The following is a 23,999-nucleotide window of genomic DNA, read 5'->3' on the forward strand; positions in this document are numbered from 1 at the left end:
TTTATTTATCTTGATATCAATTTTAAATCATATTTAAAATGAGGGATTTTTAATTATGAAAATTTGTCTCATCATTTTTCAATTTATTGTATGCTTGCCGGATTCATACAATTATGTCTAAAACATGCATACAATCATAATATCATATATTATATATAGGATGATCGATTCCATTTCTAATTGACTCGTGGTTGCCAATCACGAGTCTTAGTCTAATCCTAGGTAATATGCAGTATGCAATGCAATCCTATTACATTAGCTTCCAATTTACATTTCTTCGTCTTTATTGTCTGCTGGGCCCACCATCTTCAAATCTTGATCTCCCACTAAATCTAATGTATTTACAATAAATAGCAATGACAAGTAGGGGATACATTTTAGGGGTGGGAACGGGCCATAAACCAAGCCCACTTTTATTACATATGACATTCATATTGGGCCATAAACCAGGCCCATTAATAAAACCAACAACAATAAAACAAATGTAAATTCCTAACATACACCTACAAAATTGGTCATGGCAATCGATCATCCTTATCCAATAACATTTAATTCAAAATTAATTTATTGGATATCATGCATATGGCAATTTAAATTTAAACAGGATAAAATCATATTTTATATATAAAATCATATTTTACATATAAAATCATTTTACCTTTTATTAAATAAAATCATATTTTATCTACAGAATCTAATTTTATAGATAAAATCATATTTTACTTAATATATACATAAGATCAAATCTTATCATCAATTGTACCAAAAATAATTGATTTCAAAATTCAATTTAAGGATAAAATATTAAAATTTTCCAAAAATTCAAATTTATCCAAAAATCAATTTTAAAATTTTCGGACTCGAACAATTCGATCCGATGCCTCGTGAACCAATCAAAAACAATTTTTGACCGGACCAAAAATAAAATTTTAACACATTAAAATTAATTTAAATAAAAAAATAATTTTTCCCGCGGGCCGCCCGGGACACTCCCGGGCCGGCCCGCACCCGTGGGCGCGGGCCGGGGCAGCCCGGCTGCCCCTTTAGGGCAGCGACAATCGTTGCCCTGGCGCCGCCCCTGGGCGGCGCCGAGCGCTGCCCTGGCGGCGCTGTGCGCCCCCTTTGGGCGGCGCCGTGCGCCGCCCGGGGCAGCGACCGTCGCTGCCCCACCGGGCAGCGATCCAATCGCTGCCCGGGTTTTGCCCGAAAAAAATTTTTTTTTTTTTTTTTTTATTTAAAATATTTATTTTGTTTTAAAAAACCAAGACTCAAAAATTTTTGTACAATCGATTAATTTAATCGTTTGATCTGAGCAACCTGGCTTTGATACCACTGTTGGAAAACTGGCGTTCAGATCAATCACGATTGATACCCGGTGCAGCGGAAGTTTAAAAATTTTATTATGGAACAATTCCATAGTGTGGGTATCAACCGTTTAACGATTAAATTATAAGTGTGTGTAAAATTAAATAACAATTATTAAATTTTACCTTCAATCTCGAAGCGAGATTATTGGACACCACACAGATTTCTCTTCGCTTCTTGTATCTCCCTGGAACTGATGAACAAGCTTTCCTTCAATCAGGTCCACGAATAGAGGTTTAATCCCTCTGATAGATTGCACTAGAAAATCTATCAGAAGTTTTCTACAAAGAGAATAAACGAATTTGATTCGCTATTCCAGACTGCAATTCAAAATCACAGACCGGAATTTCTCACGCAGAGAAGGGAGGGGGGCGGCCGAATTGAGAGGGGAGGCTAGGGTTTTTCGAAAAATCCTGTCTCAATTATGACCAGTTGTCTGTAATTCCTGTACTTCAATAACTTATTTATAATGCAGGCCACTAACACCTTAGGGCCCATTAGTCATAAGTTGAGGCCCGACAAGCAAAGCCCGCATGTTCAGAAATTAATATAAAATTCATCGTGACTCCGATTGATGAACCGATTTCACCAATGTGCACAGAAACCATTTCTGCACATTTTAAAGTCAAGATAAATTTTCCTGAATCCGAATTCAGTGGTTTCCAAAAATGTACAACCCTATGTCATTTTAGGAAATCCTACTCCCTTACTCTTATTTAAGAAGTCCAACTTCTTTATTCATTAAATTTAACTCTTTAAATTTAACTATCTCAACGGGGATTAAAACTCCATTACACTGTGTGACCCTCAATGGTTCAGGGATACAGCTAGCCGTGGGCTCACAACTCCTTGTGACTCGGAACAATGATTTCCGACTTGCCCAACGAATCATGGTAAAGCGCCTAGCAACATCGCCCCATGATTCCCTAGGTATCACTGATAGTGCCTACAAGAACCAGTAGATTTTGGTTAGCGTACAGTACGATCCCTTCATCCATATATCCCGATCGAATCAACAACCATTGGTATATCGAGAGTCGCTCAAGATTCGATAACTATGCAATACATCTTGAAGATCAAATTAGTGACATCGCATGTGCTACTAAGAAACCATTTCTTAAATCACATCAAGTACTCTGGCCAGAGTTTCGTCACACTAATATCTCCTCAGATCGCATAGGATATCCACACTCGCAAGTATGTGGTGAATCCTTGACAACAATGCATCGACTCCTATATGTGTTGTAACTGTACCCAATCCCGACACCTGATGTCCCCCATAGAGTCGGTAAACGAGTCAAAGCACAGTACTAGCATATAGAGTCTCCATGATGTTTCAAGTAGTAAGGACTAATGGTGTACAACCAAAACCGCGGACTTTATCCACTCGATAAGTGATAACCACTTGGAAAGTCCGGATAGGGTAGTTCGATTATTCATCCTATGAATATCCATTTGCATGCTTCGAACATCTCCATGTTCCCTACCAATGAAACGTGGTACTCAGCATCGCAAATGCTAGTCTCAAACTCGAGCGATCCTTATCCTTATTATCGGACGGCTCAATTGACTAGGAATAGTTTAGAATATACAGTGACTATAAGATGTATTTCATGATAGACATCCCCATGTTCTACCACATCTTACATACACTATAGTATATTCAAGGTCTTTATCAAAACAACAATAGTATATCACAATATAACAATATGAAGAAAGATAAAGTCATTGCCATTAATAAAAGTGTAAATTACATTAAACAAAAGATCGTTTGTACAAAGAGTCATCAAAGCCCATAGCCACAAGTTGGCTCACTGGGCACCCACTCTTTCAGTTAGCCTTTGAGCATTGGCTGTGAAAGACTCGTTGCGGGCATCTTTGATCTCAATGGCCCCCGATGGATACACCCTGGTGATTTTATAGGGGCCAGACCGCGTAGACTTTAGTTTCCCGGGAAAAAGCTTCAACCGGGAGTTAAATAGCAAGACAACATCGCCTTCCTTGAATTCCCACTAACGAATGCGCCTGTCATATATTCTCTTGGTTCGTTCCTTGTACGAAACCGCCATATCATATGCACTGTCGCGGAATTCTTCCAGTTGATTAAGCTCTAGCAATCTCTTTTCACCTACAACACCAAATTCAAAGTTTAGGGTCTTAGTAGCCCAATATGCTCTATGTTCTAACTCAGCAGGTAAATAACATGCCTTTCCAAATAACAGTCTATAAGGGGAAGTGTCTATAGGTGTTTTAAACGATGTCCTATATGACCATAAGGCATCATCAAGTCGAAGTGCCCCATCTTTCCGATTAGTACTCATACTTTTCTCCAAAATCTGTTTGATTTCTCGATTGGATACTTCAACTTGGTCACTGGTCTGGGGGTGATACGGGGTAGATACTTTATGCTTGACACCATATTTTTTCAAGAGTTTGTCAAAAAGTTTATTGCAAATGTGGGTGCCACCATCACTAATGATTGCACGGGGTGTACCAAACCGATTAAAAATATTTTTCTTCAAAAATTTCAGTACAACCTGTGCATCATTTGTTGCAAACGCTTCAGCCTCTACCCATTTTGAAACATAATCGACTTTGACCAAAATGTATTTTTTTGTCAAAGAAATTTGAAATGGTCCCATGAAGTCGATTCCCATAAATAAAATATCTCAAACTCAATGATATTATATAAAGCATTTCATTTCGGTTTGAGATATTACCTGTCCGCTGACATCTATCACAAGCTTGGACAAACAAGCGCGCATCCTTAAAAATATTGGGCCAATAGAACCCATATTAAAGTACCTGTGCTGCTGTCTTGATTGGCCCAGCATGGCCACCTACCTCACGGTCATGACAATGATTGAGGATGCTTTGCATTTCTCCTTCGGCAACACATCTCCGGATCATTGAGTCAGCACATATTTTAAACAAAAACGGTTACTCCCAAAAATAATGCTTGACATCTGATAAAAAAAATTTATCCTGATGGAAAGATAGATTATGCGGGAGTGTGCTTGTGACGAGATAATTCGCAAAATTTTCATACCATGGTGAACTTTCTATGGCAAAAAGTTTTTCATCAGGGAACCAATCATCTATGTCCTCTCTCTCATTTGTTGCACCATCATTAATGCATTCTAATCTAGATAGATGACCAGCTGCTACATTTTCAACACTTTTCTTATCCCTGATCTCTAAATCAAATTCTTTCAAAAGTAAGATCCACCTAATCAGTCTAGGTTTCGCATATTTCTTTGCCAACAAGTGCTTAATAGTAGAGTGATCTGTGTATACTGTGATTTTTGAAAGTACAAGGTAGGAATGAAATTTATCCAGTGGAAATACTACAGCTAACAACTCTTTCTCAGTGGTGGCATAATTTAGTTGAGCTTCATTAAGGGTCTTTCTAGCGTAGTAAATAGTTTTGAATACCTTGTCTATTCGTTGGCCAAGCACCGCGCCAACAGCAGAGTCACTTACATCGCACATGACTTCAAATGGGAGATCCCAGTTCGGCAATGTCAGTACTGGTGCAGTCACCAGTCTGTCTCTCAACACTTCAAAAGCATGCAAACAATTAGAATCGAAGTCAAAGGGGGCATCTTTCATTAGCAAAGAAGAAAGAGGTTTGACAATTATTGAAAAATCCTTAATAAACCGCCGATAGAAACCGACATGGCCTAGGAAACTTCTGACTCCCTTGACTGTCGTAGGTGGAGGAAAATTTTGAATAACGTGCACCTTGGCCTTGTCCACCTCGATCCCCTGTTCAAAAATTTGGTGACCCAATACTATACCTTCTGTCACCATGAAATGGCACTTCTCCTAGTTCAGCACCAAATTTGTCTCTTCGTATTTCATTAAAACAGAATTCAAGTTATGCAGACATGCATCAAAAGATTTACCGAAAATAGATAAATCATCCATGAAAATTTCTAAAAAAGTTTCGACCATATCATTAAAAAAATGGCAGTCATGCACCTCTGAAAAGTAGCAGAAGCGTTACACAACCCGAAAGACATACGTCTATAGGCAAACGTACCATATGGGCAAGTGAAAGTCGTTTTATCCTAGTCTTCAGGTGCAATTGCTATTTGATTGTATCCTGAATACCCATCTAAAAAACAGTAAAACTCATACCCAGTCAATATCTCTAGCATTTGATGAATGAAGGGGAGGGGAAAATGATCCTTACGGGTTGCGTCATTTAGTTTTCTATAGTATATGCTCACACGCCAACCTGTAACTGTCCTAGTGGGTATCAGTTCATTATTATCATTCTGTATGACAGTAATTCCCCCCTTCTTTGGTACACACCGTACCAGACTCACCCATGGACTATCAGATATAGGATAAATGATACCTGCATCCAGAAGTTTGATCGTTTCAGCTTTGACAACTTCCTGCATTTTCGTATTCAATCTCCTTTGTGTTGGGACCAATGGGTTGATGCTCTCTTCCATTAAAATCTTGTGCATGCATATGGATGGATTGATTCCTTTGATATCCGCCACATTCCAGGAAAACACACTCTTGTGTTTCTTGAGCACCTCCATTATTCTGGCCTCCATCTCACCTGTCAAAGAAGAATATATTATGATAGGTAACTTATCATTCTCACCTAAAAACACATATTTGAGATGGACAGGTAATGGTTTCAATTCCACAGTAGGTGGTTCCTCAAGGCTTGGTTTCTGGAGGACCAAATCCTTCCGGTCACCAAGGTCTTCAAGTCTAAGCTTTCCACCTCTTCTCCATGACTGGTTGTCATTCAAATATGCAGTCATCTCTTCAATTCCATCACTGAGATCGTCCACATGCTCAGATATAAGTGCAGCTTCTAATGGTTCCTGAAAAGTATCCTGCACATAATCAAATAACAGTGAGTCCACTACATCAAGTTGAAAACATTCTTCATTATTCTGAGAAAATTTTAAGGCATTAAAAACGTCAAATGCAATTTTCTCTTCTCCCACTCTCAACAGCAACTCTCTCTTTTGGACATCTATTATTGCCTTTCATGTTGCCAGGAAAGGTCTACCCAAGATGAGTGGCATGTCCAAATCCTCTTCCATATCTAGCACCACGAAGTCCACGGGGAAGATGAATTTGTCCACTTTTACATGCACGTCCTCGATTATCCCTCGTGGATATTTGATGGACCTGTTCGCCACTTGTAACGACATTCTGGTGGACTCTGGTTCTCCCAAGCTCAATTTCCTAAACACAGAGTAAGACATTAGATTTATACTAGCACCCAAATCACATAAAGTTTTATGAAATTGAATATCATTAATCACACAAGGGATATAGAAACTCCTTGGATCTTTTTGCTTTAATGGGATTTTATTTCTCACCAGTGCTGAGCAATTCTTAGTCAGACTAATCATTGCATGCTCCTCCAGTTTCCTATTGTTGGAGAGGATCTCCTTCAAGAACTTTGCATAGATTGGCATTTGCATCAGTGCATCGGCAAAGGGTGTTGGAGAACGCGGCGATCAGATCAATCAGGATTGATACCCGGTGCAGCGGAAGTTTAAAAATTTATATGGAACGATTCCATAATGGGTATCAAAACCTTTACGATTAAATTGTGTGTGTGTAAAAAATAAATAACAATTATAAATTTTTACCTCCAATCTCGAAGCGAGATTATGGACACCAACAGATTGCTCTGCTCTTGTTGTATATCCCTAGAACTGATGGACGAACTGTTCTTCAATCAGGTCCACGAACGGATATTTAATCCCTCTGATAGATTGCACTATAAAATCTATCAGAAGTTTCTACAAAGAGAATTAACGAATTTGATCCGTTAAACCAGACTGTAATTCAAAATTCACAGACTGGATTACGAATTTGATCCGTTAAACCAGACTGTATTTCAAAATTCACAGACTGGATTTTACCGAGCAGAGGGGAAAAGGGGGCGGCCACTTCAGAGGAAAAATACTAGGGTTTTTCGAAAATTTTGTGACCTGTTGTGTCTAATTTCTGTACTGCAATAACTTATTTATAATGTAGGCCACTAACAGCTTAGGGCCCATTAGTCATAAGTTCAAGCCCGACAAGCAAAGCCCGCATGTTCAGAAATTAATATAAAATTCATCGTGACTCCGATTGATAAACCGATTTCACCAATGTGCACAGAAACCATTTCTGCACCTTTAAAGTCAAGATAAATTTTTCTGAATCCGAATTCAGTGGTTTCCAAAAATGCCCATCCCTATGTCATTTTAGGAAATCTTACTCCTCTACTCATAATTAAGAAGTCCAACTTCTTTGTTCATTAAATTTAACTCTTTAAATTTAACTATCTCAACGGGGATTAAAAATCCATTACTCTGTATGACCCTCAATGGTTCAGGGATACAGCTAGCCGTGGGCTCACAACTCCTTGTGACTCGGAACAACAATTTCCGACTTGCCCATCGAATCATGGTAAGAGCGCCTAGCAACATCGCCCCATGATTCCCTAGGTATCACTGATAGTGCCTGCAAGAACCAATAGATTTTGGTTAGCGTACAGTACGGTCCCTTCATCCATATATCCCGATCGAATCAACAACCATTGGTATATCGAGAGTCGTTCGAGATTCGATAACTATGCAATACATCTTGAAGATCAAATAGTGAAATCGCATGTGCTACTAAGAAACCATTTCTTAAATCACATCATGTACTCTGGCCAGAGATTCGTCACACTAATATCTCCTCAGATCGCATAGGATATCCACACTCGCAAGTATGTGGTGGATCCTTGACAACAAAGCATCGACTCCTATATGTGTTGTAACTGTACCCAATCCCGACACCTGATGACCCCAATAGAGTCGATAAACGAGTCAAAGCACAGTACTAGCATATAGAGTCTCAATGATGATTCAAGTAGTAAGGACTAATGGTGTACAACCAAAACCGCGGACTTTATCCACTCGATAAGTGATAACCACTTGGAATGTCTGGATAGGGTAGTTCGATCATTCATCGTATGAATATCCATTTGCATGCTTCGAACATCTCTATGTTCCTTACCAATGAAACGTGGTACTCTACATCGCAAATGCTAGTCTCAAACTCGAGCGATCCTTATCCTTATTATCGGACGGCTCAATCGACTAGGAACATTTTATAATATACAGTGACTATAAGATGTGTTTCATGATAGACATCCCCATGTTCTACCACATCTTACATAAACTATAGTATATTCAAGGTCTTTATCAAAACAATAATAGTATATCACAATATAACAATATGAAGAAAGATAAAGTCATTGCCATTAATAAAAGTGTAAATTATATTAAACAAAAGATTGTTTATACAAAGAGTCATCAAAGCCCTTAGACAACTAGTCATACTACGTAGACCCATTGCTTCGCGATGTTTGTCAAATAATGGTCCTGGCAAGGGCTTAGTAAGTGGATCAGCGATATTGTCTGCAGAGGCCACTCTTTCGACAGTGATGTCTCCTCTTTCCACAATCTCCCGGATGATGTGGTATTTCCTCAGTACGTGTTTGGATATTTGATGAGATCTTGGTTCCTTTGCCTGAGCAACGGCACCCGTGTTGTCACAGTACACCGGGACTGGACCAACAACTTCAGGAATGACGCCCAACTCTTGGACGAAATTCCTCATCCAAACAGCCTTTTTAGCAGCATCTGATGCTGCAATGTATTCTGCCTCAGTGGTGGAATCCGCTGTGGTGTCCTGCTTGGAACTCTTCCAAGAGACAGCACCGCCATTGAGCATGAACACAAATCCAGAGGTTGACTTCGAGTCATCCACGTCACTTTGGAAGCTAGAGTCGGTATAGCCTTCCAATTTTAGTTCTCTTCCTCCATATACCATGAACATATTCTTAGTCCTTCGTAAGTACTTAAGAATGTCCTTCACGGCTTTCCAATGCATTTGACCAGGATTAGCTTGATATCTGATCGTGACACTCAGAGCAAATGCTACATTCGGTCTGGTAGATATCATCCCATACATGATACTACCTATGGCTGACGCATATGGTACATGTGTCATTTTCTCTATCTCTTCATCCGTCTTGGGACACATAGACTTGGATAGAGAAACTCCATGACACATGGGTAGATGTCCTCTCTTGGACCCATCCATTGAAAACCGTTTCAATATGGTGTCGATGTAGGTTGATTGAGTGAGTCCTATCATTCTCTTAGATCTATCTCTATAGATCTATATCCCAAGAATATAGGATGCCTCACCCAAATCCTTCATCGAGAATCTACCTGATAACCATATCTTTGTTGACTGCAACATCCCTACATCATTCCCAATGAGTAGGATGTCATCAACATAAAGTACTAAGAATGTCACAACATCCTTAACTACTTTCTTGTACACGCATGGTTCCTCCGGGTTCTTGATGAAACCAAAATCCTTTATTGTTTCATCAAATTTCTGGTTCCAACTTCTTGATGCTTGTTTTAGACCATAAATTGATCTTTGAAGCTTGCATACCTTATGCTCGCTTCCCATGGATGTGTACCCCTCATGCTGCTTCATATAGATTTCTTCCTTAATGTCTCCATTAAGAATAGCAGTCTTCACATCCATTTGCCATATCTCATAGTCATACCAAGCAGCTATGGCAATAAGGATTCTTATGGACTTGAACATTGCAACTGGTGAAAAGGTTTCATCATAGTCAACTCCTTGTCTTTGAGTATAACCTTTCGCCACCAATCGTGCCTTGTAGGTCAATACCTTACCATCAGGCCCAAGCTTTCTCTTGTAGATCCATTTACACCCTATTGGAACAATTCCATCGGGAGGATCTACTAAAGAACAAACTTGGTTTGTATGCATCGAATCTATTTCCGACTGCATAGCTTCAAGCCATAAATTTGAATCCGCATCAGAAATTGCTTCCTTGAAGTTTCTTGGATCACATCCAACGTCGGGTTCATCTTGATCCCCTTCAAGAAGAAGACCATATCGAATAGGAGGTCTAGAAGTCCTCTCGGATCTTCTAGGTACAGGCGTGTCAATCAATGGTTTCTGAGGTGTGGGATTGTTATTTTGTATTTCGGGTTCTTCTCGAATTTCTTCGAGTTCCATCATCTCGCCTTTCTTATCCAATAAGAACTCCTTCTCCAAGAAGGTGGCATTCCTTGAAACAAACACCTTTGTTTCAGCAGGATGATAGAAATAATATCCGATTGAATTCTTCGGATACCCTACAAAATAACATAAGGTGGATCGACTATCCAACTTATCTCCCACTGTCTGCTTCACGTAAGCAGGACATCCCCAAATCCTCAAGTACGAATACTTAGGAGTTTTGCCATTCCATAACTCGTATGGTGTTTTGTCCACTGCTTTAGTGTGGACGTTGTTCAACAGCAATACCGCCATTTCAAGCGCATAGCCCCAAAATGAAGGTGGAAGCTTAGTGAAGCTCATCATGGATCGAACCATGTCCAACAAAGTTCGATTACGACGCTCCGATACACCATTTAGCTGTGGTGTCATAGGAGGAGTCCACTGTGAGAGAATCCCATTCTCTTTCAGATAGTCCAAAAACTCGGTGCTTAAGTATTCTCCACCTCGATCCGATCGAAGTGCTTTAATACTTTTACCTAGCTTGTTTTCTACTTCAGCCTTGAATTCTTTGAACTTTTCAAATGCTTCAGACTTATATTTCATTAAATATAAATACCCATACCTAGAATAATCATCAGTAATGGTAATGAAGTAGGTGTGACCATATTGAGTACCAACTCTAAATGGACCACAAACATCTGTATGGATCAAATCCAACAGATTTTGACTACGCTCAGGTTTCCCCTTAAAAGGAGATTTAGTCATTTTTCCTTTCAGGCAGGATTCACAAGTAGGTAGAGAGTTAATATCAGACATATCAAACATGCCCTCTCCCACTAGCTTGTTCATCCTCCTTGAGGAAATATGACATAGCCTAGCGTGCCAAAGGTTTGTCGGGTTTTGACTATCGATTTTCCTTTTGTTTGTTGTTGCCGGTTTATCAACATAATTTATTGGAACGTCTTTTAGTTTTAAGTTATATAGATCATTTTCAAGTTGTCCATTTCCAATCAAACATTCATTCCTGTAAATATTGCAAATCCCATTCACAAAATTGCAAGAATAACCATCTCTATCAAGCATAGAAACAGAAATAATGTTTTTAATCAAATCCGGAACAAATAAAACATCTCTCAAAAGTAACTTAAAACCGTTCTGCAAAATTAAATAAATATCTCCCACAGCTTTAGCTTCAACTCTGGAACCATTTCCGAGCCTCAGCTGGGTCTCACCCATTCTAAGCCTGCGACTTCTTGTCATCACCTGCAAATCATTGCAAATGTGAGATCCACATCCGGTATCCAATACCCAAGAAGTAGTATTAAGTGAAACATTTATTTCAATATAGAACATACCCTTCGCAGTTCGCAACTGCTCTAGATATTCCTTGCAGTTACGCTTCCAATGACCGGGCTTCTTGCAGTAATGGCAAACATCCTTGGATTTTTCCATGTTTGAAGCCTTTGTCTTGTACTTCTTCTCGGGTTCGATTTTCTTGGGTAGGGCAGAACGTTTCTTACCCTTTGTACTTGGCCCCTTCTTAGCAGAAGAAGAGGAGCCCACCAAGAAAGCCGGTTTATCCTTCTTTAATGTGGATTCATATGTCACAAGCATATTGACCATCTCTTCAAGGGAGGCCTCTATCTTGTTCATATTGAAATTCACCACAAATCCGTCAAACGAAGAAGGAAGAGACAGAAGTAGTAAGTCCACGTTGAGTTCATGCTCCAACATCAAATCAAGGGTTACCAACTTCTGTATGAGCCAAATCACTCGTACCCCATGATCACAGACCGAAGTCCCTTCACGCATGTGACACGTCATTAGCTCCTTTACAGTAGCGAACCTTTCAGCCCTCGATTGAGCCCCAAAAAGTTCCTTGAGTTGTACGTGAATGTCAGCAGCATTCACGGTGTCCTCAAATCGCCTCTAGAGTTCATCAAACATCGAGGCTTGCATATAGAATTTGGCCTTGATATCATGGACCCACCATGTATCAAGTTTGGCTAACTCTTCCGGACTTATGTCAGCTGGTGCTTCCTTCGGAGGAGATTTTTCTAACACGTAGAGCATCTTCTCCGAAATCAAGACAATCTTCAACTTACGGAACCATTCCGTATAGTTTGCGCCAGTAAATTTATTTTGTTCGAGGATCGAGAAAAGTGGATTACGCGAATTCATCTTTATGAAATACTGAAAAGAAACAGACAAATATCAGTGATTGTTTAAGTAATTTACTATGACATAAAATAGGCAAAATTTATTTTATGAATCTCACTCCCACTATTTTAACGATTTCACTACCCTCTAGTGAAAACGGGAAACTGTTTTCCTTATTGAGAACATGGAGTCCAATTGACAAACTATGGTCCCGAATAATATCAGCCAACCATAATTTTCAAAAGGTAGAGCCCAATTGCTTCCAAAGCAACCTCCATGTTTTTACCTCATGTCCAATAAGGGCCCAATAATATGACGCCGTTTATTATGACATGTCAAGATGACCCATCAATATTAAGTTGTGATGGACGGTCGCCATGTGGATCCCCCAATAATATGAGCCAATCCCATGGGAGTTCCACCCAACTTACAACATGTGTCGATCCAATGTACAGCTTTCCGACGAACGGGCCCCCCCAATAATATGAGCCGGACCGTATCCGCGGGTAGCATCTCATACATTGATCGTTGATGGAAGGTAGGAACATTTAAACAAATTTAAATTTCTTTTATTTATCAAGATATCAATTTTAAATCATATTTAAAATGAGGGATTTTAATTTTGAAAATTTGTCTCATCATTTTTAAAATTTTGTATGCTTGCCGGATTCACACAATGTTGTCTAAAACATGCATACAACAATAATATCACATATTATATAGGATGATCGATTCCATTTCTAATCGACCCGTGGTTGCCAATCACGAGTCTTAGTTCAATCCTAGGTAATATGCAGTATGCAATGCAATCCTATTACATTTTGCTTCCAATTTACATTTCTTCTGTCTTTATTGTCTGCTGGGCCCAACTCCATCTTCAAATCTTCATCTCCCACTAAATCTAATGTATTTACAATAAATAACAATGACAAGTAGGGGATACATTTTTAAGGGGTGGGAACGGGCCATAAACCAAGCCCACTTTTATTACATATGACAATTCATATTGGGCCATAAACCAGGCCCATTAATAAATCCAACAACAATAAAAACAAATGTAAATTCCTAACATACACCTACAAAATTGGTCATGGTAATCGATCATCCTTATCCAATAACATTTAATTAAAAATTAATTTATTGGATAACATGCAATGACAATTTAAATTTAAAAGGATAAAATCATATTTCATATATAAAATCTTATTTTACATACAAAATCATATTTTATCTTTTTATCAAATAAAATCATATTTTATCTATAAAATCCAATTTTATACATAAAATCATATTTTACTCAATATATCCATAAGATCATATCTTATCATCAATTGTACCAAAAATAATTAATTTCAAAATTCAATTTAACGGATAAAATATTTAAATTTTCCAAAAATTCAAATTTATCCAAAAATCAATTTTAAAATTTTCGGACTCGAACAATTCGATCCGACGCCTCGTGGACCAATCAAAAACAATTTTCGATCGGACCAAAAATAGAATTTTAACATATTAAAATTTAATTTAAAAATTAAAAAATTAATTTTTCCGCGGGCCGCCCGGGACATTCCCGGGCTGCCCGCGCCCCATAGGGCTCGGGCCGGGCAGCCCGGCTGCCCCTAGGGCAGCGTTGATCGCTGCCCTGGGTAGCGCCGTGTGCTGCCCTGGGTAGCGCCCTAGGGCAGCGTTGATCGCTGCCCGGGTTTTGCCCGAAATTTTTTTTTTTATTTTAAAATATTTATTTTGTTTCAAAAACCGAGGCTTAAAAATTTTTGTACAATCGATTAATTTAATCGCTTGATCTGAGCAACCTGGCTCTGATACCACTATTGGAGAACGCGGCGATCAGATCAATCAGGATTGATACCCGGTGCAGCGGAAGTTTAAAAATTTATATGGAACGATTCCATAATGGGTATCAAAACCTTTACGATTAAATTGTGTGTGTGTAAAAATTAAATAACAATTATAAATTTTTACCTCCAATCTCGAAGCGAGATTATGGACACCAACAGATTGCTCTGCTCTTGTTGTATATCCCTGGAACTGATGGACGAACTGTTCTTCAATCAGGTCCATGAACGGATATTTAATCCCTCTGATAGATTGCACTAGAAAATCTATCAGAAGTTTCTACGAAGAGAATTAACGAATTTGATCCGTTAAACCAGACTGTAATTCAAAATTCACAGACTGGATTTTACCGAGCAGAGGGGAAAAGGGGGCGGCCACTTCAGAGGAAAAATACTAGGGTTTTTCGAAAATTTTGTGACCTGTTGTGTCTAATTTCTGTACTGCAATAACTTATTTATAATGTAGGCCACTAACAGCTTAGGGCCCATTAGTCATAAGTTCAAGCCCGACAAGCAAAGCCCGCATGTTCAGAAATTAATATAAAATTCATCGTGACTCCGATTGATAAACCGATTTCACCAATGTGCACAGAAACCATTTCAGCACCTTTTAAAGTCAAGATACTTTTTTCTGAATTCGAATTCAGTGGTTTCCAAAAATGCCCATCCCTATGTCATTCTAGGAAATCTTACTCCTCTACTCATAATTAAGAAGTCCAACTTCTTTGTTCATTAAATTTAACTCTTTAAATTTAACTATCTCAACGGGGATTAAAAATCCATTACTCTGTGTGACCCACAATGGTTCAAGGATACAGCTAGCCGTGGGCTCACAACTCCTTGTGACTCGGAACAACAATTTCCGACTTGCCCATCGAATCATGGTAAGAGCGCCTAGCAACATCGCCCCATGATTTCCTAGGTATCACTGATATTGCCTGCAAGAACCAATAGATTGTGGTTAGCGTACAGTACGGTCCCTTCATCCATATATCCCGATCGAATCAACAACCATTGGTATATCGAGAGTCGTTCGAGATTCGATAACTATGCAATACATCTTGAAGATCAAATAGTGACATCGCATGTGCTACTAAGAAACCATTTCTTAAATCACATCATTTACTCTGGCCAGAGATTCGTCACACTAATATCTCCTCAGATCGCATAGGATATCCACACTCGCAAGTATGTGGTGAATCATTGACAACAAAGCATCGACTCCTATATGTGTTGTAACTGTACCCAATCCCGACACGTGATGACCCCAATAGAGTCGGTAAACGAGTCAAAGCACAGTACTAGCATATAGAGTCTCAATGATGTTTCAAGTAGTAAGGACTAATGGTGTACAACCAAAACCGCGGACTTTATCCACTCGATAAGTGATAACCACTTGGAAAGTCCGGATAGGGTAGTTCGATCATTCATCGTATGAATATCCATTTGCATGCTTCGAACATCTCTATGTTTCTTACCAATGAAACATGGTACTCTACATCGCAAATGCTAGTCTCAAACTCGAGCGATCTTTATCCTTATTATCGGACGGCTCAATCGACTAGGAACAGTTTAGAATATACAGTGACTATAAGATGTGTTTCATGATAGACATCCCCATGTTCTACCACATCTTACATACACTATAGTATATTCAAGGTCTTTATCAAAACAACAATAGTATATCACAATATAACAATATGAAGAAAGATAAAGTCATTGCCATTAATAAAAGTGTAAATTATATTAAACAAAAGATTGTTTATACAAAGAGTCATCAAAGCCCTTAGCCACAAGTTGGCTCACCGGGCACCTACTCTTTCAAAGGGAATATTAATATTCAATTTCTTGAATACTTCCAGGAATTTTCCAAACTGAGAATCTAGTTTTGCCTTCTTCAGAGCTGCAGGAAAAGGTGGTGGCACAACAATTTTTTATTGTGAAGTGGGGTAAAGTGTTGGGATAGATGACTTACCTGAAACTTTTTCTGATGTAGCGAATTTTGGCTCTTTCTCGATCTGTGGTGCAGGCTCTACTGTCTTTCCACTCCTCAATTCAATTGCTTTTACCTGCTCCTTAGGATTCTTCTCCGTGTCACTCGGCAAGGTACCCTGATCATTGCCGGAAATTGTTTTAGCCAATTTCCCTATCTGATTCTCCAGATTCTTTATCGAGGCATCTTGATTCTGCATCCGGGTTTCAGTAGATGATATGAATTTCTGCATCATCTGCTCTAAACTCGATTTCTCCTCTTGAGGTTGTCTGTCGTAGTTCTGATTCCCACATGGTTTATTGTTCTGTCCACCCCACGAGAAATTTGGATGTTGTCTCCACCCTGTATTATAGGAATTCGAGAATGGGTCATTCCTTGGGCGATTTTGATTTCCTATTTGACTTGCCATAACTCCCTCTGGTTGAGAAAATGTTTGACAGTATTTCGTGAAATGCCCTGCACCACATTTTTCACACCACACTTCTTGAACTCGCATCACAGAGTTTCCTACCCTAAGTTCCACAATTCTCTTGTTCATGACTTCAAGTTGAGCGGCCACTGATGTGAACGCAACAACCCGATGAATTCCATTAGATTTCCGGGCTGCACTCCTTTCAGATTGAGGGTGATAGCTACTAGATGCCATTTCCTCAATTAATTCATATCCATCCTCTTACGATTTTCATAGTAAATTTCCACCTGCAGCTGCATCTAACATGGTACGATTAGAGTGAGAAAGACCATAATAAAAAGTTTGTACCACAAGACCGTCTGGTAATTAGTGGTGTGGACATCTTCTCAGTAGATCTTTGTAGCACTCCCATGCTTCATAAAATGTTTCATGTTCTCCTTGGGAAAAAAGTTGTGATGTCAGCTCTTAGCTTCATTGACTTAGATGGTGGGAAGTATTTGGTGAGGAATGATTTCTCCAGATCATCCCATGTAGTGATGGAACCTGTAGGTAAATTTGTTAGCCATGCTTTCGCCTTACCTTGTAGTGAAAAAGGGAATAAACGCAACAAATAGCTTCATCAGAAACTCCCTGCATCTTGAATGTATCACAAATTTCCAGAAAATTTGTGAGGTGCACATATGGTTCATCAATGACAGTCCCGCCAAATTGAAGTGTGTTCTGAATCAGTTGAAGAATAACAGGTTTTATCTCAAAGTGATTTGTTGCTACAGTTGGCCTGATGATGCTTGGTCTAGCACTTTCGATGTTTGGCAAGGCGAGATCCATCATGGATCTGTAAACTGGTTGTTTTTGTTCTTGTTCTTGTTCTTCTTTCATTTCTTCTTGTTGTTGCCTTCTTCTCTTGTGAAAATTTCTCTCGATTTCTGGATCAAAATGCACTAGTTCCTCAGGTGAGTGTCGCATGCACTGCAAGAGAATTCGGCAGTTCACAGATTGAAAAGAGTGATTAAAATTTTAATAGAGAAAAATCAAATAAAACAAATTAAAATCTCAATAGTCCCCGGCAGCAGCGCCAAAAACATGATCGATGGAATACTAACACTTAAATTTTCTATAAAAATCTCTCAGTTCCAGTCGAAATAATCGCAAGTGCACGATTCAAGTTATAATAAGATGTACTGAGTACGAGTATCGTCCTCAGGGACTAAACAATAATAATTTGTTTCTTTAATTTTTAACTACACAAAGTATCTAAAAGTTGATTTTGGAGTCTATCTAACATTTAATACTAAGAACTCAGTGTAAATAAATATAAATTTCACAACCAAGAAACCAATTCTCACGACTGAAAAATAACAATTTGAAAAGATTTTGTTGGAATTTTGGTTCACCTTCCTCCTAATTGAACTGGACGATTGGAACTTAATTTATGCGCATAAGTTTGACAGAAATTCTTGAAACATTGACCTTCTCTCTAGAGGTTATGCCAAACTAATCAAATCAGTGAAACAATTAACTCTCTCTAATTATTGATCACGACAGATTTCTTTGCGTTCTATGAATTCTACAGCTTTCAATTGGTGGTCTATGGCTATCAACATGTACTAAATACCATATCTCTATGCATATTTTAAGTCCATGGATTTTATCATTTGTCCTAACTATGAACCTATCTCTCGACAGCAATTCACAATTTACGAATCTATGTTAAGGGTAGCTAATAATCAACATAGAGAAAACACATGATAAAATAAATTATAAACATAAATCAAATCTCAATACGTCAGGTGATTAAATCACACTACAATGTTTCGGGGTTCGGATCCCTTTTATTCCAACAAAATAAAAGTTTAGCTGCTGAACTTCATTACAAAATTCAATCTAAAAATTTTTAACATAAAAATTCAGAAAAGATGAAGGGAAAAACTCCCAACGGAGATGAGAAATCTTCAATATCCTAGTTGTTGTCTGCCTCCTTCTGTGCGCCCGAGTAACCTCCAAAATCTATGGAAAGAATTGTTTTTATAGTCCCCAAGAATCCTTCCCGAAATAAACTCTCCAAAATATTAAAATTCCAAGTCTGCGCATCGCGCCCGTTCGGTAGAAAATTGCCGCTCGGGCGCCTGAAAATTGGCCAGCTACTATTTTTCCTAAGCATGAGTGCGCGCAGGCGGTAGAAAAGTGCCGCCTGCGCGCCCTGTATTTTTCCAAAAATATAAATTCCTTCTCTTTATTTTCTTACGGCCTCATGCGTGCATCGCCTTCTCACCAAAAATCAGCATTTACTAGTGATTTCCTGTAGTATAAACAAATAAACCAGAGGAGTGACTACAAACACAATAAAACAATAAACAGAACAAGAATGGTAAAGAACAAACACAACGTAAACGAAATGAATGCAAAACAAACACAAAACATGCAAAACTAATGCAATAGCCCTGAGCATTGGTGTTCTTAAGATCCCAGGCGACCATCAAATTCCCTCGGATTAGGTCTCTTGGGGCCGGAAGACACATTATGTTCGTTTCCATCATCGTACGGCGAGCGAAGAGCAATCTTGCATGTCTCGGTATCGCATAAATTCGGTTGGGACTACTCCGGAAAGGGTTTTCCCCGCCATAGTCGGGTGGGTCAAATCATGGGGGCGATATCAAATTTCTGAGAGTTCGAGGTGCATTTGTGACACTTATCGGGTTTGGAGATGCTCGATTGTTTTGTTGCATGTTTGATCCGCAATAGCCTTGAGCATTGGTGTTATTAAGCTCCAATGCGTCCGTCAAGGTCCCTCGTTTTAGGCCTCATTGGGGCCGAAAGGCACATTATGATCATTGCTATCATGGATCGGCAAGCTGGGAGCAGTCGTGCCTATCCCGTTCTCTTTATTGGAGCATGGGTCTCGCTTGCGATTGATTTCCCACATCTTCATGTTTGGATATCTGTTCTTGCATCTGAGGTTGAGAATAAACTTGAAACTCTAGTAAGGCTTGCATCCCCATGTCGTTCGGTTAGATCGATTGGTCCGTGAGTTCGTGGGCAAGATGTTTCAAGTGGCTTCGATCATATGATATCTCTTTCTTGCGGCAGTTTTTCGGACGCGTCCATGTGGACTCTCGTTGCATGTTTGATCCGCAATATCCTTGAGCATTGGTGTTCTTAAGCTCCCATGCGACCATCAAAGTCCCTCGGTTCAGGAAGCATTGGGGCCGAAGAGCGCATTATGGTCATTGCTATCGTGGATCGACGAGTGGCAAGCAATCGCGTGTGTCCCAATCTTCGTCCGACATTTTGTTTCTCTCGTCGCATCGATGACATGTGTATTCGTGTAAGTCTCGGGGCATTTTCTTGAGCTCTTTGGTTGTCTTCCACCTCTTTCCATTGTGTTGGAGCGGTGGATGACTTAGCCTATGTGTTCAAAAATTTCCGTACGTAACAACACGTGAGTGTTCGTTGGTGTGTCCCGGTAAGTTGAGTCCCTTCTTGCGCAGTGAAAATATATTGGGCATGCCTCTTCAGTGAATGGTTCAAGTTTCGGGAACATCTTGGTCGAGCTTGGTTTTTTGTGTTCGATACCCAAAGTGCGGGAATTCATCGGATTTAATGACCCTTTCTTCTTTTGCTGCGAGCTATCGGGTTCGTGGTACGGGACGAGCTTTTGCAACAAATGTCGTTATCCAACCCTCTCGAATTTTAATGGTCTTGAGTTTCTGGATCAATGGCACCTCGCTCAGTCTCTCGGTCACGGAGTACTTCGTGGGTACAGGCGTCATCGGTCTCTATTTTCCCCAATAAAAAGCGCCCCGCGCTACGTGCGAACGACAATTGGTGTTGTTTTTTATTTGTCCATGCGGTGCCAAGAGTCGACATGGAATGCTACCTGGTTGATCCTGCCTGTAGTCATATGCTTGTCTCAAATATTAAGCCATGCATGTGTAAGTATGAACTAATTCAGACTGTGAAACTGCGAATGGCTCATTAAATCAGTTATAGTTTGTTTGATGGTACCTGCTACTCGGATAACCATAGTAATTCTAGTGCTAATACGTGCAATAGACCCCGAATTCTGGAAGGGATGCATTTATTAGATAAAAGGTCGACACGGGATCTGCCCGTTGCTGCGATGATTCATGATAACTCGACGGATCGCACGGCCCTTGTGCCGGCGATGCATCATTCAATTTTTTTCCCTATCAACTTTCGATGGTAGGATAGTGGCCTAATATGGTGGTGACGGGTGACGGAGAATTAGGGTTCTATTTTGGAGAGGGAGCCTAAGAAACGGCTACCACATCCCAGGAAGGAAGCAGGCGCGCAAATTACCCAATCCTAACACGGGGAGGTAGTGACAATAAATAACAATATCGGGCTCTACGAGTTTGGTAATTGGAATGAGTACAATCTAAATCCCTTATCGAGGATCCATTGGAGGGCAAGTTTGGTGCCAGCAACCGCGGTAATTCTAGCTCCAATAGCGTATATTTAATTTGTTGCAGTTAAAAAGCTCGTATTTGGACTTTGGGTTGGGTCGGCCGGTCCGCCTTTGGTGTGCACCGGTCATTTCATCCCTTCTACCGGCGATGCGATCCTGGCCTTAACTGGCCGGGTCGTGCCTCCGGCGCTGTTACTTTGAAGAAATTAGAGTTCTCAAAGCAAGCCTATGCTCTGAATACATTAGCATGGGATATCATTATAGGATTTCGCTCCTATTACGTTGGCCTTCGGGATCGGAGTAATTATTAACAGGGACAGTCGGGGGCATTCGTATTTCATAGTCAGAGGTGAAATTCTTTGATTTATGAAAGACGAACAACTGCGAAAGCATTTGCCAATGATATTTTCATTAATCAAGAACGAAAGTTGGGGGCTCGAAGATGATCAGATACTGTCCTAGTCTCAACCATAAACGATGCCGACCAGGGATCGGTGGATGTTACTTTATGGACTCTGCCGGCACCTTATCATAAATCAAAGTCTTTGGGTTCCGGGGGGAGTATGTTCGCAAGGCTGAAACATAAAGGAATTGACGGAAGGGCACAACCAGGAGTGGAGCCTGCGGCTTAATTTGACTCAACACGGGAAAACTTACCAGGTCTAGACATAGTAAGGATTGACAGACTGAGAGCTATTTCTTGATTCTATGGGTGGTGGTGCATGGTCTTTCTTAGTTGGTGGAGCGGTTTTTCTGGTTAATTCCGTTAATGAATGAGACATCAGCCTACTAACTACCTATGCGGAGGTACACCTTCACGGCCAGCTTCTTAAAGGGACTACGGCCTTTTAGGCCGCGGAAGTTTGAGGCAATAACAGGTATGTATTGCCCTTAGATGTTCTGGGCCGCACGCGAGCTACACTAATGTATTAAACGAGTCTATAGACATGACCGGCGGGTCTTGGTAATCTTTGAAATTTCATCCTGATGGGGATAGATCATTGCAATTTTTGGTCTTCAACGAGAAATTCCTAGCAAGCGGGAGTCATCAGCTCGCGTTGACTACGTCCCTGCCTTTTGTACTCACCGCCCGTCGCTCCTACCGATTGAATGGTCCGGTGAAGTGTTCGGATTTCTCCGACGTGGGCGGTTCGCTGCCCGCAAATTAGCGAGAAGTCCACTGAACCTTATCATTTAGAGGAAGGAGAAGTCGTAACAAGGTTTCCGTAGGTGAACCTGCGGAAGGATAATTGTCGAAACCTCGAAGCAGACCCGTGAACATGTTTTAATACGCTGCTCCAACGTCACGGCCTCGACCCCAAGTGTCTCGCAAAGCCGATTGGGAGTACCTAACCTCTCGGCATGGAAGCGCCAAGGAAAATCGTAATTGCTACTCTCCGTTCGTGGTGTCATCTGCGGTGCCCAGGACGTGACTAGGAGGCGCCTATCGAATAGATATGTACAACGACTCTCGGCAACAAATATCTCGGCTCTCGCATCGATGAAGAACGTAGCGAAATGCGATACTTGGTGTAAATTGCAGAATCCCGTGAACCATAGAGTCTTTGAACGCAAGTTGCGCCCGAAGCCATCTGGTTGAGGGCACATCTGCCTGTGTGTCACGCATCTCGTCGCCCCCAGGGTCTCCCCCGCGCTCGTAAAATACGGGGTGGTGATGCATCCATCCGAAGAAGGGGCGGAAACAGGCCTCCCTTTATCCTCACATAGAGGCCGGACCAAAATAGGATTCCGTGTCGATGCATGTCACACGATACTTGGTGGTTGTATTCCTCGACTCACGAACTATCGTGTGGAGCACTAGATTGCCCCTCGATTGTGACCCCAGGTTAGGCGGGATCACCCGGTGAGTTTAAGCATATCAAAAAGCGGAGGAAAAGAAACTTACAAGGATTCCCCTAGTAACAGCGAGCGAACCGGGAATAGCCCAACATGAGAATCGGGCAACCATGTCGTTCGAATTGTAGTCTGGAGAAGCGTCCTCAGTGGAGGACCGGGCCCAAGTCCCCTGGAAAGGGGCGCCAGAGAGAGTGAGAGCCCCGTCATGCCCGGACCCTATCGCACCACGAGGCACTATCGGCGAGTCGGGTTGTTTGGGAATGCAGCCCCAATCGGGCGGTAAATTCCATCCAAGGCTAAATACGGGCGAGAGACCGATAGCGAACAAGTAACGCGAGGGAAAGATGAAAAGGACTTTGAAAAAAGAGTCAAAGAGTGCTTGAAATTGTTGGGAGGAAAGAGGATGGGGACCGGCGATGCGCCCCGGTCGGATGTGGAAAGGCGAGAGCTGGTCCGCCGATCGACTCGGGGTGTGGACCAAGATGGATCAGGGTGGAGGCCAAAGCCCGGGCAGTTGATATGCCCGCAGAATTCCGTCGCCTCAATCGTGGCGGACAGCACGCGCCTTAATGCTTGCCTCGGCGACTGCATGCTCCCGGTGCAGGCCAGTGGGCTCCCCATTCGACCCGTCTTGAAACACGAACCAAGTAGTCTGACATGTGTGCGAGTCAACGGGCGAGAAAACTCGTATGGCGCAAGGAAGCTGACTGGCGCGATCCCCCTCGAGGGGTGCAACGCCGACCGACCTTGATCTTTTAAGAAGGGATCAAGTTAGCATACCTGTCGGGACCCGAAAGATGGTGAACTATGCCTTAGCGGGGCAAAGCCAGAGGAAACTCTGGTGGAGGCCCG

General features: G+C 40.8%; 1 protein-coding gene and 3 non-coding genes across 4 annotated transcripts in view; 3 read left to right on the top strand and 1 right to left on the bottom strand.

Moving 5' to 3' along the window:
• Positions 1-3,377: 3,377 nt before the first annotated feature.
• On the bottom strand, positions 3,378-17,095 carry LOC140871044 (uncharacterized). Its single transcript, XM_073273490.1, has 8 exons — positions 16,432-17,095; positions 16,313-16,359; positions 6,532-6,588; positions 5,990-6,230; positions 5,700-5,944; positions 4,415-5,193; positions 4,086-4,131; positions 3,378-3,902 (listed from the first exon to the last, which is right to left on the bottom strand). The coding sequence occupies exons 1-8, from the start codon at positions 17,093-17,095 to the stop codon at positions 3,378-3,380; spliced, it is 2,604 nt and encodes an 867-aa protein (XP_073129591.1).
• Positions 17,096-17,225: 130 nt separating this feature from the next.
• LOC140871051 (small nucleolar RNA R71) lies at positions 17,226-17,333 on the top strand. The gene has a single exon (XR_012147598.1). It is a non-coding gene; the product is annotated as a small nucleolar RNA R71 (small nucleolar RNA).
• Positions 17,334-22,756: 5,423 nt separating this feature from the next.
• Positions 22,757-22,912, top strand: LOC140871046 (5.8S ribosomal RNA). The gene has a single exon (XR_012147596.1). It is a non-coding gene; the product is annotated as a 5.8S ribosomal RNA (ribosomal RNA).
• A 215-nt stretch (positions 22,913-23,127) lies between these two features.
• The window catches only part of LOC140871047 (28S ribosomal RNA), a 3,349-nt gene continuing 2,477 nt past the window's right edge, over positions 23,128-23,999 (top strand). Inside the window, exon 1 of the ribosomal RNA XR_012147597.1 lies at positions 23,128-23,999. This exon is cut by the window's right edge and continues 2,477 nt beyond it. This is a non-coding gene — a ribosomal RNA (28S ribosomal RNA).

This window comes from Henckelia pumila, unplaced genomic scaffold (assembly GCF_033568475.1).
Source record: "Henckelia pumila isolate YLH828 unplaced genomic scaffold, ASM3356847v2 CTG_321:::fragment_1, whole genome shotgun sequence".
In the NCBI taxonomy this organism is placed as follows: Eukaryota; Viridiplantae; Streptophyta; class Magnoliopsida; order Lamiales; family Gesneriaceae; genus Henckelia; species Henckelia pumila.